Here is a 15100-nt window from a genome sequence, read left to right on the forward strand (position 1 = left end):
TCCACATTCAGCTTCTTCACCTGTAGGATCATCTGAGACAAGCCGCTGGACAGCTGATGACACTGTGGGTTTGCACAACCCAAGTATTTCTGCACAAACTGCTTGTGCTTCACCAGGGTCTTGACCTGACTGCAGCTCTGGAAGACATTCCTTCAGTCAACAGCCAATTTCACACTTGAGACTTGATACCCATGGATTAGAGCCTAATTCATTTATTTTAATTGACTCGATTTCCTTATATGAACTGTAACTCAATCCAATCTTTGAAATTGTTGCAGATTGCATTTATATTTTCATGCAGTGTAGATTTTGTTATTGAGCTTTTAAATGGACACCTCATTTCCAATAAGTAACAACACAAAGTAGGCAAGTGAGAGATACACATTTCAGGGTTAACAAAGCAGTGTATTTATATTTGTGAGTCTTTGTTTTGTTACCGTGATGTTCAAAGTGAATGAATGACTCAAAATGTTTCATAAGTACCCGCCCTGGTGTATTAAAAATGTTTTTTCATGTCTTAATGCAATTAATTCTGTAACCTCTTTAGCTGTCTTTGGTGTTTTCCTGCAAAGTGTCTGTCCCAGTTTCCTATTTTCACACCTCTCCTCTTTCAGTCATATTATATACTTTTGTTTGTTCTTGGATCCATTTGTTTGTTTTCCTACAGTGAGGGAAAAAATTATTTGATCCCCTGCTGATTTTGTACGTTTGCCCACTGACAAAGAAATTATCAGTCTATAATTTTAATGGTTGGTGTATTTTAACAGTGAGAGACAGAATAACAACAAAAAAATCCAGAAAAACGCATTTCTAAAAAGTTATAAATTGATTTGCATGTTAATGAGGGAAATAAGTATTTGATCCCCTATCAATCAGCAAGATTTCTGGCTCCCAGGTGTCTTTTATACAGGTAACGAGCTGAGATTAGGGGCACTCTCTTAAAGGGAGTGCTCCTAATCTCAGCTCGTTACCTGTATAAAAGACACCTGTCCACAGAAGCAATCAATCAATCAGATTCCAAACTCTCCACCATGGCCAAGACCAAAGAGCTGTCCAAGGATGCCAGGGACAAGATTGTAGACCTACACAAGGCTGGAATGGGCTACAAGACCATCGCCAAGCAGCTTGGTGAGGAGGTGACAACAGTTGGTGCGATTATTCACAAAAGGAAGAAACACATAATAACTGTCAGTCTCCCTCGGTCTGGGGCTCCATGCAAGATCTCACCTCGTGGAGTTTCAATGATCATGAGAACGGTGAGGAATCAGCCCAGAACTACACGGGAGGATCTTGTTAATGATCTCAAGGCAGCTGGGACCATAGTCACCAAGAAAACAATTGGTAACACACTACGCCGTGAAGGACTGAAATCCTGCAGCGCCTGCAAGGTCCCCCTGCTCAAGAAAGCACATGTACGGGCCCGTCTAAAGTTTGCCAATGAACATCTAAATGATTCAGAGAAGAACTGGGTGAAAGTGTTGTGGTCAGATGAGACCAAAATCGAGCTCTTTGGCATCAACTCAACTAGCCATGTTTGGATGAGGAGGAATGACCCCAAGAACACCATCCCCACCATCAAACATGGAGGTGGAAACATTATGCTTTGGGGGTGTTTTTCTGCTAAGGGGACAGGACAACTGCACCGTATCAAAGGGCCGATGGACAGGGCCATGTACCATCAAATCTTGGGTGAGAACCTCCTTCCCTCAGCCAGGGCATTGAAAATGGGTCGTGGATGGGTATTCCAGCATGACAATGACCCAAAACACACAGCCAAGGCAACAAAGGAGTGGCTCAAGAAGAAGCACTTTAAGGTCCTGGAGTGGCCTAGCCAGTCTCCAGACCTTAATCCCATAGAAAATCTGTGGAGGGAGCTGAAGGTTCGAGTTGCCAAACGTCAGCCTCGAAACCTTAATGACTTGGAGAGGATCTGCAAAGAGGAGTGGGACAAAATCCCTCCTGAGATGTGTGCAAACCTGGTGGCCAACTACAAGAAATGTCTGACCTCTGTGATTGCCAACAAGGGTTTTGCCACCAAGTACTAAGTTGAAGGGGTCAAATACTTATTTCCCTCATTAACATGCAAATAAATTTATAACTTTTTTGAAATGCGTTTTTCTGGATTTTTTGTTGTTGTTATTCTGTCTCTCACTATTAAAATACACCTACCATTAAAATTATAGACTGATCATTTCTTTGTCAGTGGGCAAACATACAAAATCAGCAGGGGATCAAATACTTTTTTTCCCTCACTGTATTTCTTCCCTGTATATTTCCATGCTTTTCTGTATTGTTTTACTGTATATTATTTGCATTCAGTGCCCAGGTTTCAGAGCCATAAGTGAGAACTGTTATTTTGTATTGGTCAAATTATTTTCTCTATGTGTAAATGAGAGACTAGGTATCTATCTATACAAGATTAAACCTGTATATTAGACTTGTTAGACTTACATAATCTGCAAAGTATATGAAACTTGTCTATTTATAACAGGTCTACTGTTACAATTCTACACACATGGAAAATATTTACCTCATAAACTCCCACAGATTTCCCCATGAGAATGTCTATGACCCATGCCTTTCTGCGTGAGGGGAAGGACAACAGTTAAGTAATGCATTTTCAGTATCAACAAAAATATAATTGCCTAATGCTTAAATATGTAATTTAATGCAGGGGATAGCAAAGTCCTGCAGGCCTCATTAGAGAAGTCACAAAAATGTCTGCGGTAGGGAGCAATTCCCATGTGTGCCGCTGAAAGGAAATGGCCCACCTGGGTCTGTGGGAGTGGGTGGGCAGACTGCCAGAAAATTCAGTTTAAATCATAATAATAATAATAATAACCAAGAACAAAGACATGTTTTTAAAGCGTTGTACATTTCTCTTGTTGACGTACAGTCACATTTTTTCCCGTGGGAGGGGGTGTTTTTGGCATGCTCTGTGAGAGGGGGAGGGGTTTCAATATCAACAATAAATTAAAAGCTTAAAGTTCAATTTGAACAAAGAACAGTCCATTTGTTTTCTGCGGTTTGGCGTTTCCCATGCGCTGAAAGGAAATTACCCATCCTTGTGAGAGGGGCGGACAACACAAGTAATGCAGTTTAGATAATAACAACAAACTAATAACCAAGAGCTAAAATATGTAATTGAATGCATGGCAAAGCTGTAGTTGGATTCCAGCACATTGACCGTAATGACCAAAGTCCTTTTGTTGGGGGGAGGGGGTTAATAATGCAGTTTCTTTCTATATCTAAATAGACTAAAGAACACTGGAGGGGTCACTCGTCTTTACACAGGAGGGGGCGATTCCCACGATGACCTGCAGGCCTAATGGCCCATTATAAGGCAACAGTTAATTAGCACAGTTTAAATAATAACAGTAAATTAATAACCTGTATGTTATCATATGTAATATGTAATGTCCATTGAGAGGGGGCAATTCCCTGTTCCACAGAAAGGCGTGGGTGCGAGGCAACAGTTAAGTAATTTTAAAACCAACAATTATATTGATTTATTTTTTTACACAAAAAGCATTTAAAGCAGTACAAAAATGCAGTAGTACAATCAATACAAAAGACGATAAGCGCACATCCTAGCTCTGTGAGGTAACAAGTGCAGCCATTATACCATTTTAGGAGAAGTCGCAATACATGAATAGCCTATAGCTTAAAAATGTAACTGAATGCATTGTTGTTGTTAGGCAATATAAGTAGACCTATTTCGTTAATTTCAAATACATTAAATGTTCAATTTCTGTAAAGGATACAAATACATATTTTAAAACATTAATTGTCCTCAAGTTATATATATATATATCCACATTAAAAGGTTCGATTTAATTACCTTATCTATGCAAATGAACGGTAATGTCATAATAGAATACAGAATACAACTAAAGTCAGAAAGGCAAATGTATCGCACAGTGTCCAGTGCTTGCTAACTGTATTGCGGTCCTCCTAGCGGTTGTGAAGGCAGAGAGATGGACCTTCATGCCTCCATGCAGTCTCTTCTTGCTGGTACCCGGATGTGATCTCATCTAGCGGCTCTGTTCTCTCTGGTGCCCCGGCGAGCTGCACTGATCCGGGAGGAGAGGCAGCGGAGGGACCGCTGAAGCTCCGGGACTGTCACTCTGACATCGCCTTAAAACGATCCCAGCAGAGCGGGATTTAAAGAAACAAAAGCAGGTCGAGTGGCAAGAGGCCGAGCAGGAGGCAGACGGGGAGTCCCGGGCGCAGGCGCAGCGGCAGGACGGGACTGGACAGACGGGCAGCCTGGGAAGGATCTGGCTCGGTGTCTGGGGGGAGCGGCGCGGCGATAACAGGGCCGGCGGGACACGGGTAACGTTTGTGTTTCTGACCTGCTTTGTTCTGCTTTATGCAGAGATGCTGTAATATAGCGTTGCCCCACAACAAGGATCCCCTTTGCAGTACAGTCCTATCTGATCTGATCTGATCTGATCTGATCTCTTGTGCTATCAATTCAACATGCGGTTTAATGCACTGCCACAGTAGCGCCGCCTGTTAGACTGCACACACGATGTGAATAGGGTCTGGTGCTTGTTTTTTAAAAAGGGTGATTTTTCACACGGATGTAATGTAGCCTAACCTTCAACACTAAAAGCTGGAAGCTGCACATTTGCGGTCATTTCTCTAACCCCGTATGTTCATTGTAACTGCATGACACCTTCCCATTAATAACTATCTTCTTAACAAATCCAGTATTGAAGAAATAGGGGTGTTATTCATATTAGTAATAGCAACAATATAGCCTACATCAGTGGTTCCCAAACCGGTCCTGGGGGACCCCCTACCCTGCTGGTTTTTGTTCCAACCGAGCTCTCAATTACTTAATTGAACCCTTAATTGAACTAATAATTTCCTAAATCAGAGACTTAATTATTTTTAACAGTAGGGGTTTTAAGTTAAGTATAGAATTATATTAAAAAACGTATTGAAGAAACAACTATTTTCTTACACAATTTAAAAAGTAAAATCTAAGCAGATTGTTACTTCAATTAAGGTTCAATTTAGTAATTGAGAGCTCTGTTGGAACAAAAACCAGCAGGGTAGTGGGTCCCCCAGGACCAGTTTGGGAACCACTGGCCTACATGATAGTGTGGTAACTACTTTAGACTGGATTAGGCTATACAGTACAGTGGGAGCAGTAAGACTTTTGTATAGAACTTAAGTATCAATACATGAAAAGACCCTGAAATCTTCTGTTTGTACGCTATTTAAAATGTTACCAGTAAAACTACACTACCTAAAGACTTGGAATAATTGTATTATGCCATTTGGAGCAGGTGATGGCACTCGTCTTGGTATTAACCAGTGGAAACATCTTGGGGAGCTGTTCATCCAGCAGTTGATTGACAAAGGTTGATGATGATAATGATATTATTTTTGAAATCATGTGGTTTGTTTGTTTTTAATTTACATATATCAGCCCTCCCAAATCTGGAATGAACTTGGCCTGCCACTACAGTGAAAGGCATGCAGGCACTTCGAGAACATGCACTGCCAGGCCATCTGCTGCTTACTCACCCTGCTGGCACTGCAGATCAAACGCAGAGCTATAGTACACCGGGGAGGACTGGCACAGCTCACACTGCCTGCATTTACTTGGGACGTTCAGTCGTGCCAAATGCCCCGCTCTGAGTGACAAATATAAATGGGTTAGGGCTGCTTTATACTCCGTCACACGACCGCCGTGGACGGCCTTGTGACCAGTGCTGTCACTCCACTGTGCTGTTTATAGTTCCTTGCTACAGTTGCCCTGCCTCAGAATGACTGTCACTGATCTTGTTGTTGGGAGTTGACATTAGGTGAACTGTTACTTGATCAGTGACTGCATTGGTGTGGGTACCAGAACACTAAATTGGATGACAGGCTGTCCAGAAGCAGCTCAGTGTAATTTTCCACATAGCGTACAACGCATAATGTATACAAAATTTAAGTTTAATAGCTAAATGCATGTCAGAATTACTATGAATCGCAGTCCTAATATAAATTAAAGATGTAGGGTATATGCACGTGTATGTTTAAAAAACAATGACAGAGAAACAAGAGAGCATTGATTTGTAACAGTAGTGAAAAAATTTAATTTGTATACTTAATACAGCAAACAATATAGATGCAATACAGTAGTAGTGGAAAATCTTTTTTCATTGATTTAACATATAAGTAGTAGGGAAACCCCCTCGTTTTGCCTCTATTCAATTTACTGGAATAGTGACCTAAACTCTTCAACAACAAGCACTGAAGAGTTATAAATAAATAAGCAGTTTAATGAATAGTATGCATTATAGTCAATTACTAATATGGTTTCAAATTGTGTGAAGACTTTCCACTACAGCTTTGTTGAATAATCTGTCATTGTTGTTTTGCAATGAAGCTATGGTACAAAAACTCTGTCTTAAAGCCCCATTGTGACTTTTATTAATGGCCTCCCGTTTTATGTCTTGCCCTAGGAGCTGGAGGGGCCAGTGTTCTCCCCGGAACTGAGAAACTCTTGTTTGGATACAGTGTTAGGAGTATGGCTCTGGTCTAAGCCAGGACACTAAGCCCGCCCTCCTGAAGGAAAGCGGGGGCTTCCTGAACAGTGCAGGGCATTGCAAAGCACAGAGGAGCTCAGCCAACTGGAATCTGTCAACATGGCAGAGCCAGAGACGGATAGTATTGCACAAGAACTGGATTCAGTGGCTCTAACTTGTGCTACGCAGGCACTTGGTGCACTAGGGTCTGAACCTGCTATACATGGCTGTAGCACTCCGGGACTGGAGTCATACCACATGGGGGAGATCTCGGAAATGCCTTTCCCCAGCACTGCACGGCTGGGGTCGGATGTGACTTGTGTCCTGGTCCCGGACTGTGTTAAAGAAGAGAAAGGTGGAACAGATCCGGTGATCCTCGAGACCGAGTTTAAGACGGAGCAGTTTGACGAACGTGTGGACGAGTTTGAAGGGGAGGAAGGAACGGAAGCTATCTGTAAAGTAGAGGCGGACTTGACTGTACAAGAGGTGTCATTGCTGGACCCTCAGACCGCTCTGGCAGGACTGTATGGCTTGGAGCCTACTGACATGGGGAAGGGGCATAGTGGACTGTGCCGGCGGTGGGTGAAAGTGGAGATTCAGTTGTCGCCGTGTGCAGGACCCTCCACTCCGCCCCACGAGAGGGGGTTGGGCGGAGATTCCAAGAGCTGCCACTGCTGTGCCCAGTGTGGGAAGATGTTTAGCCGGTTGCAGATGCTCACGGTGCACCAGCGCATCCACACCGGGGAGAAGCCATACTGCTGCGCCCAGTGCGGCATGCGTTTCAGCTACGTGGGCTACCTGAAATCCCACCAGAGGACTCACACAGGGGAGAGGCCCTATCAGTGCCCCCAGTGCGCCAAGAGCTTCGGCCAGGCGGCCCACCTCAAGATGCACCTACGCATCCACACGGGCGAAAGGCCCTACTGCTGCACCCAGTGCGGCAAGACGTTCAGGCGTACAAACTGCCTCAAATCACACCAGCGGGTCCACACCGGAGAGCGGCCCTACTGCTGCTCCCAGTGCGGTAAGTGCTTCAGCAGACTGGACATCCTCAAAGTCCACCAGCGTAGCCATACAGGGGAAAGACCATACTGCTGCGCCCAGTGCGGGAAGACCTTCAGCCAGGCCATCAACCTCAAGAGGCACCAGCGGGTCCACACGGGTCAGAGGCTGTACTGCTGTGGCCAGTGTGGGAAGAGCTACCGCCACCTGGGGGCCTTCAAAGCCCACCAGCGCCTCCACGCTGACCAGACGGTATACTGCTGCGCCCAATGTGGGAAACGCTTTGCCCAGGCCAAGCTCCTGAAGAAGCACCAGAAGATCCACTCTGGAGAGAGGCGTTTCTTCTGTGTGCAGTGCGGGAAGGCGTTTGGCCAGCGCACCCATCTCAAAGTGCACCAGCGCATCCACACGGGGGAGAAGCCGTATGCCTGCGGAGAATGTGGCAAGAGCTTCAACCAGGCCACCATCCTTAAGACGCACCAGCGCATGCACACCGGTGAGAGGCCCTACCGCTGTGCCCAGTGTGGGATGAGCTACAGACATCGGACATCCCTGCGCTCGCACCTGAAAGTCCACTCAGGTGAGCGGCCGCACTCCTGCGCCCAGTGCGGGAAGACGTTCAGCCAGGCGGGCAACCTCAAGGCCCACCTGCGCATGCACACGGGGGAGCGGCCGCACTCCTGCGCCCAGTGCGGGAAGAGCTTCAGCCAAGCGTCTCACCTAAAGTCCCACCAGCGCGTCCACACGGGGGAGCGGCCCCACTGCTGCGCCCAGTGCGGGAAGACCTTCAGCCAGGCCGCCCACCTTCGTTCGCACATGCGCATGCACACGGGAGAGAAGCCCCACAGCTGCTCCCAGTGCGGCAAGCGCTTCAGTCAGACGGCCCACCTCAAAACGCACCTGGGCATCCACACGGGAGAGCGGCCGCACCGCTGCAGCCAGTGCGGCAAGACGTTCAAGCGCCCGGCCTCACTGAAGTCGCACCAGCGCCTCCACACCGGGGAGCGGCCCTACTGCTGTCCCCTGTGTGGCCGCTGTTTCAACCGCTCGGACATCCTCAAGGCCCACCTGCGCAGCCACACGGGGGAGAGGCCGTACTGCTGCTCCCAGTGCGGCAAGACCTTCACGCAGTCCATCAATCTGAAGAGACACCAGCAGGTTCATGCCCTGGAAAAAAACAATGATTGTGCAGTGCGGGAAAGCGAGTGCGGCCTTGGGGAGAGCTGCAGTGCCTGACAGTCCCAGCAGTGGATCAACACAAAGTGTCGAGTGCATCTGCCACGTCCTTCAAAATACTTTTTCTGATTGTGTTCACTCCTGTTTATTGAGGTGGGACCTTCTAACCAATTGAATCCCGTCAGCCTCACCTGTTCCAGTCCAGTCAAACTTGATTTGTGTACGACTACTGAGGATCTTCTTGAGCTTATGCAGTTCAACACGTTGGCAATTTGGCACTCCTTAGCATTGCAGGTTATGGCTGGGCTAGGTGTATCTTTTATTATAATTATTAAAAATATACCATGAACAATGTCAAATATCATCACCCTACAACTACCAAAAGTACAAGAATAAAACACATCCCATCCACTTCTTGAAAGTATAATTACAAGAGTCAGTTTAAAATTTATTACAAATTACAAAGCCCACAAAGTCAGTGGGCATTGGATAGTAGTACTTTTATATTAGTTTAGTTTATATACAACAAACAAACCAGACATCAACAAAAATCTAGATATAAAGAATAGCATTCAGCACTTAAAATACTTAACTACAGTGACTGTTCTTTACAATAACGTAAAACTACTTTGACAGTTATAATTAATAATTGTTCATGTTAATATATAAAATACATTTTAAGCAAATCAATATTTATCAAATGTTCTGATCTAGATTAGAATGTAAGACTTGTATAGTAAAATAGCTTTTACTTTTTAAAATTCAAAAGCATTAATGATTGACCTTTTTTGACACCTGAAGAGATTTATATTGCATTCCCTGATTGGTCCATATTACGCTTACAACACTGTCCGCGTCTGCGTATATTTGATTTGTACACAAGATGCCTTCATGTATACATTCTCTTGCAACAAAATCATTCGGGATTGATCCCTGATTTGTTTTCAGCAGATTTGTGGGCATTTATAATGGCCCATGGGATCACCTAAATGTCGGAATTGGGCAACAAATCTGCAAACACTCGTGTCTGAAGCAAAGACATTATTCTAGGGTACCATGCACGTGTAGGATGATCAAAAATATTCCCCACAATGCTCGAGAGGCATCACTCTGTACTCCTGGGGAAGACGATCCAGCACTTCATAGCACACCTATCAACAGCTTTGATACAAGGCTTCTGTGATTCCAGTTGAAAGGTAAGATACCTATAATCCCTTTCTTGGGAACTGTTTTCTCTTTTACATAACCAAGGTTACATCTGCAACCCAACAATTAATTAATGTGGGCTATAGTGTATATGTTTCCAATGTGCCATGCAACGACTACTTATGTTTTTATATATTATAAATTCAAATGAGAATTGTGCTATATTAAATAAAATACGACCTATATAAAAAACTAAATGTAAAAAGTTTTGTGAGTGTAATATGTAGATGTATCATTTTGAACTGTAAAATATGTCAAGTGACAACCTGTTACCTATCATTATTTTTATATATATTTAAAATAAGGTAAAAAAAAAAAAAAACATCCGGTGAGCTGAAAACATCCAAGGTGGGCAAATGGACAACGTCAGTGTCCCAAAGATGCATACATAACTGATTTTGCGTGTTCCTCTGTAATGCAAGGTCGACTTAACAGGAAAGTTGAAAATTTTTTCGTTCTTGATTGGTGTCTTTACAAAATCACAGTTCCTTCAGGATTGTCTTTGAACTCTAATCAACTGCTTCTCTCTTCTGTTTACTGCTGAAATTAACCCTGACCTGGTGTCCATGGTACATAGAACTCAGCTTTGTTTTTTAGTTGAATCTCTTGACTAGATCTGAAGGATGCAGTGAGGTTGTGGAGAGTTTTCATTGAAGATGCAGGTGAAGATGGATGCTCAGGTCTTACGGATACATTTAGTTTGTGTATATATATTTCATGGAGTAGGAAATGCAGTATAAACTTGGTATAGACTGTGGTATAAACATGATTTGGTATTTGTTTTAAAAAGCATAAAGTGTTTTCCCCGACACATGCGCATGTGCGACCCGGCCACCAGGTTTCACACATCTCAGGAGGGATTTTGTCCCACTCCTCTTTGCAGATCCTCTCCAAGTCATTAAGGTTTCGAGGCTGACGTTTGGCAACTCGAACTTTCAGCTCCCTCCACAGATTTTCTATGGGATTAAGGTCTGGAGACTGGCTAGGCCACTCCAAGACCTTAATGTGCTTCTTCTTGAGCCACTCCTTTGTTGCCTTGGCTGTGTGTTTTGGGTCATTGTCATGCTGGAATACCCATCCACGACCCATTTTCAATGCCCTGGCTGAGGGAAGGAGGTTCTCACCCAAGATTTGACAGTACATGGCCCCATCCATCGTCCCTTTTATGCGGTGCATTTGTCCTGTCCCCTTAGCAGAAAAACACCCCCAAAACATAATATTTCCACCTCCATGTTTGACGGTGGGGATGGTGTTCTTGGGGTCATAGGCAGCATTCCTCCTCCAACAAACACGGTGAGTTGAGTTGATGCCAAAGAGCTCGATTTTGGTCTCATCTGACCACAACACTTTCACCCAGTTCTCCTCTGAATCATTCAGATGTTCATTGGCAAACTTCAGATGGGCCTGTACATGTGCTTTCTTGAGCAGGGGGACCTTGCGGGCGCTGCAGGATTTCAGTCCTTCACGGCGTAGTGTGTTACCAATTGTTTTCTTGGTGACTATGGTCCCAGCTGCCTTGAGATCATTAACAAGATCCTCCCGTGTAGTTCTGGGCTGATTCCTCACCGTTCTCATGATCATTGAAACTCCATGAGGTGAAATCTTGCATGGAGCCCCAGACCGAGGGAGACTGACAGTTATTTTGTGTTTCTTCCATTTGCGAATAATCGCACCAACTGTTGTCACCTTCTAACCAAACTGCTTGGCGATGGTATTGTAGCCCATTCCAGCCTTGTGTAGGTCTACAATCTTGTCCCTGACATCCTTGGACAGCTCTTTGGTCTTGGCCATGGTGGAGAGTTTGGAATCTGATTGATTGATTGCTTCTGTGGACAGGTGTCTTTTATACAGGTAACGAGCTGAGATTAGGTGCACTCCCTTTAAGAGAGTGCTCCTAATCTCAGCTCGTTACCTGTATAAAAGACACCTGGGAGCCAGAAATCTTGCTGATTGATAGGGGATCAAATACTTATTTCCCTCATTAACATGCAAATCAATTTATAACTTTTTAGAAATGCGTTTTTCTGGATTTTTTTGTTGTTATTCTGTCTCTCACTGTTAAAATACACCAACCATTAAAATTATAGACTGATAATTTCTTTGTCAGTGGGCAAACGTACAAAATCAGCAGGGGATCAAATACTTTTTTCCCTTACTGTACATGGTTAGCTTAGGTCAAATAACCAGTGTTGAGCCAGTACTGGTTCCACATTGCCCACAACTGTAAACCAGTCAAATGTTTCCCATTGGTATTTAGCCGAACGGCTTAAACAGTATCTCAAAACAGTATCTCCACCAATCAGGACTAGGCCTACATCAAGGGAACCCCTGATGAATCACCCCCACCCAAGAACTCCCCCCGAGGGCCGGTGAGGGACCCCCACCAGAGGGAAAGAAGCACCATTTAGAAATGTCTGATCTTGCTGTTGTAACACATAATTATACTGTCTGTAGGGGAGGCAACCATTAATCATTGGCCTTAAGTCATGGACCATTATTTTCTCCTATAACAATCTGCCATCCTTAGGGGTTTTTGTTCTTCTCTACTCCGTGCCTATTTACGTTTTTTTTCAATCTGAAAAGTCAACTCTGTTTAGGGCGCTTTACTAAATCACAATGGAATTCAATTGATAGGAATACCTAAGCACGTCCTTTTCATGCTTAACACAGATAAGTCCCAGTCAAAGGGAGTCGGGCTGTTACTCTTGCTCCTCACCTCGGAGATGGTGTTGCACACAGCTTTGCAGGCGAGGCGGATGTGGAGAGGGCCACGCACAACTCCAGCGCCAAGAAAAGCAGCATTATAAGCAAGGTTGACATTTGGAAAAGGATCTGGCAAGACAAAATAAAAAGGTAGATTTCTTTAACTGTGCATTTGTTGCCCTTGTCACTGTTTTCTTTCACTGCCCATGTTTGCTATTGTGCACGGACACTGACGCACAGTCAACCTATTGTCTGCACTGAGGCATATTAGATATTAGTGTCGGGGGGAGGCTTTTTAAGTGGGGAAGCCAGGTAAGGATTAAGTAATTTATTCTACAGGGGTGTGTGTGTCTGATCAGGGTTATTTTTGGTAAAAACAGGACAAACTGAAGCTAAGCTAGTGTTATTTCAAGCCCACTTTCTATAACCTGAGAGGAAACAACTGGGGGAGGAATTTGGAGCGTACATGAAGTCATATGACACCTGTGAACATTTGGGTTTAAAGCTCGGGACAATTGGATTCGCAGTAAACAAAAAGAAAATCCGGACGGCCACAGAGAAAGACTGAGTCAAATCAGAAACAAGGGAAAATGGCGATCAAAAATGATGACGAGAATACCCTTTCCCATTTTAAAACGGGAATCTACTCATCTCGTATCTTTAAAAGAATGAGGGTGTATTTACCAGTGTGAGGTCCAAGATGGCAGACACATGAGATGTTACGTGACAAGCTTGACTATCATGATGTAATTCTCTGTGTCCCTGTTCCCTAAGCACATAAACCACCCTTTTCAGACATTCTCTCATAGCAGAGGAAAGGTAAGGTAATTATATGCATGACTAATTTGCTCTTGAACCCCATAATTTCCACTTAATTCAAATGAGGCTGGGTCAGCAGCAGGGGCATACTGAAATAGCAGCACATTTAGATCCCTGAGAGGGAGTCGTCATCTCGAAAACAAATGTCTAGTGTAATGACTACCCTCTCCACTAGAAGACGTAAGGTACGTAAGGGGATTTTGTAACACGGAAGAGAGTTCATACGTGTTACAAGAGCTTACACAAAGAAGCTCTAAATATCATTTAAATATGTTTATATATTTTTTGTTTTAGTAACCCTTTGGAAAGGGGAGCGAGGTATGTTATGTTTTGTGTTCATTTCATGATAGTTTCATAGTTATTTGATTTCTCACTTCGAGGATAATATTTGTAATTAAACTCTAAACGCTTTATTTTATATTGTGAATATGTATGTACATTTGTTAATTTTTTATTTGTCTTTCTGTGTAGTTTTACGGTGCTTTGAGGTGATTTGAGGTGCTGTGATGATATACGATGAATCACTGTGTTCAATACAGTGCTGCAGAGGAATGTGATGCATGAAAATGACTGAATTCAAACAAAGGCATTCTTGAACATTAAAGTGCATTGCAACTGAAGCAAAATAAACAAAGACACCCACAGGAAACTCTCTGCCTCCTTCTTTCGATGCCAAAGGGCCGCTACATCTAATATGTCATTTTTGCTAATCTGCAGGTCAGCTAACCTAACCAGCAGACACTGACACTCAATTGGTTGCAAATTACTTTCCTTTATTCCTCATATATTTATAAATTAAACACAATCTGGAACAAACTCCCAGGGATGTGGCTGAAGCTGAACATTTGGAAACATTCATAGTTATTAATGGACACCAAACAAGCACGTTTGTAAACTTTCTTATGTTCATATATGTTCGTACAAATCAATGGCCAAAAGTAAGTGCTTTTGTCACATGATTTCACCATTGGGCCCCATTGGTTGAGACCAGGGTCTCGTCCTAGAGAGTCCTATTGGACAATTTGCAAGGAAAGAACGTGGGCTGGAGAAAGAAAAAAGAGCCAACCTTCAAAATGAAGGGGTGCATCTTGTAGGGGAAAAGAAGCATGGATCATCTTCCTAGAAGGACATCTTACCTTAACTTACTTGGTCTCTGTACAGGGCATAAGGAATATCACAGGCATAGAAGATGATGGTGACACCAGCTTGGGCTGTGCTGAAAATATTTAAACACATATTCAAATTCAAACACAAATTCAAACACATATTCAATATTCCAACACAAACACATGGCTGACCTGCAAAAGAACCCAAACCTCAATAGAAGGGGTCTGGCGCACAGTGCAGACTTACTTAATAATAATGCTATTACAAATATATGCATTTAGATGGACCACTTTTTCACCCTTTTGTATGCTTTATCATTTTTCACAGTTTGAAATTGGTCAATTAAGCCTCATTTTCAGGAGGAATGGGACAAAGCAGAACATTATAACTAAGCAATCCAACCACCTTTGAGCTCCACCTATAATCCATTCTGATCTTTTTCAACCTAATTCTCCCCCCTGTAACATGCCAATGAATTTGGATACTGATGTTTTTACCCATGTATTGATATGCATATATGGAACGGTCGCTAGACTTACATGCCAGATTTCAGCACA

The 15100-nt window shown here is 43.5% G+C and overlaps 1 protein-coding gene across 2 annotated transcripts; it reads left to right on the forward strand.

Moving 5' to 3' along the window:
- The first annotated feature begins 3911 nt into the window (after positions 1 to 3911).
- LOC136767670 (zinc finger protein 271) lies at positions 3912 to 13201 on the forward strand. Of its 2 annotated transcripts, none has more exons than XM_066721600.1 (3): positions 3912 to 4335; positions 6468 to 9904; positions 12585 to 13201. In XM_066721600.1, exon 2 carries the CDS (start codon positions 6651 to 6653, stop codon positions 8766 to 8768), a length of 2118 nt encoding a protein of 705 aa, XP_066577697.1. In that variant the 5' UTR covers positions 3912 to 4335; positions 6468 to 6650; the 3' UTR covers positions 8769 to 9904; positions 12585 to 13201. The 2 variants fall into 2 exon arrangements, with proteins under 2 accessions (XP_066577697.1, XP_066577698.1); XM_066721601.1 differs by lacking the exon at positions 12585 to 13201 and having other exon boundaries at positions 6468 to 8861; positions 9660 to 10940.
- Positions 13202 to 15100: the final 1899 nt, after the last annotated feature.

The sequence above is a fragment of the Amia ocellicauda genome, chromosome 14 (genome assembly GCF_036373705.1).
Source record: "Amia ocellicauda isolate fAmiCal2 chromosome 14, fAmiCal2.hap1, whole genome shotgun sequence".
Taxonomy (NCBI): Eukaryota; Metazoa; Chordata; class Actinopteri; order Amiiformes; family Amiidae; genus Amia; species Amia ocellicauda.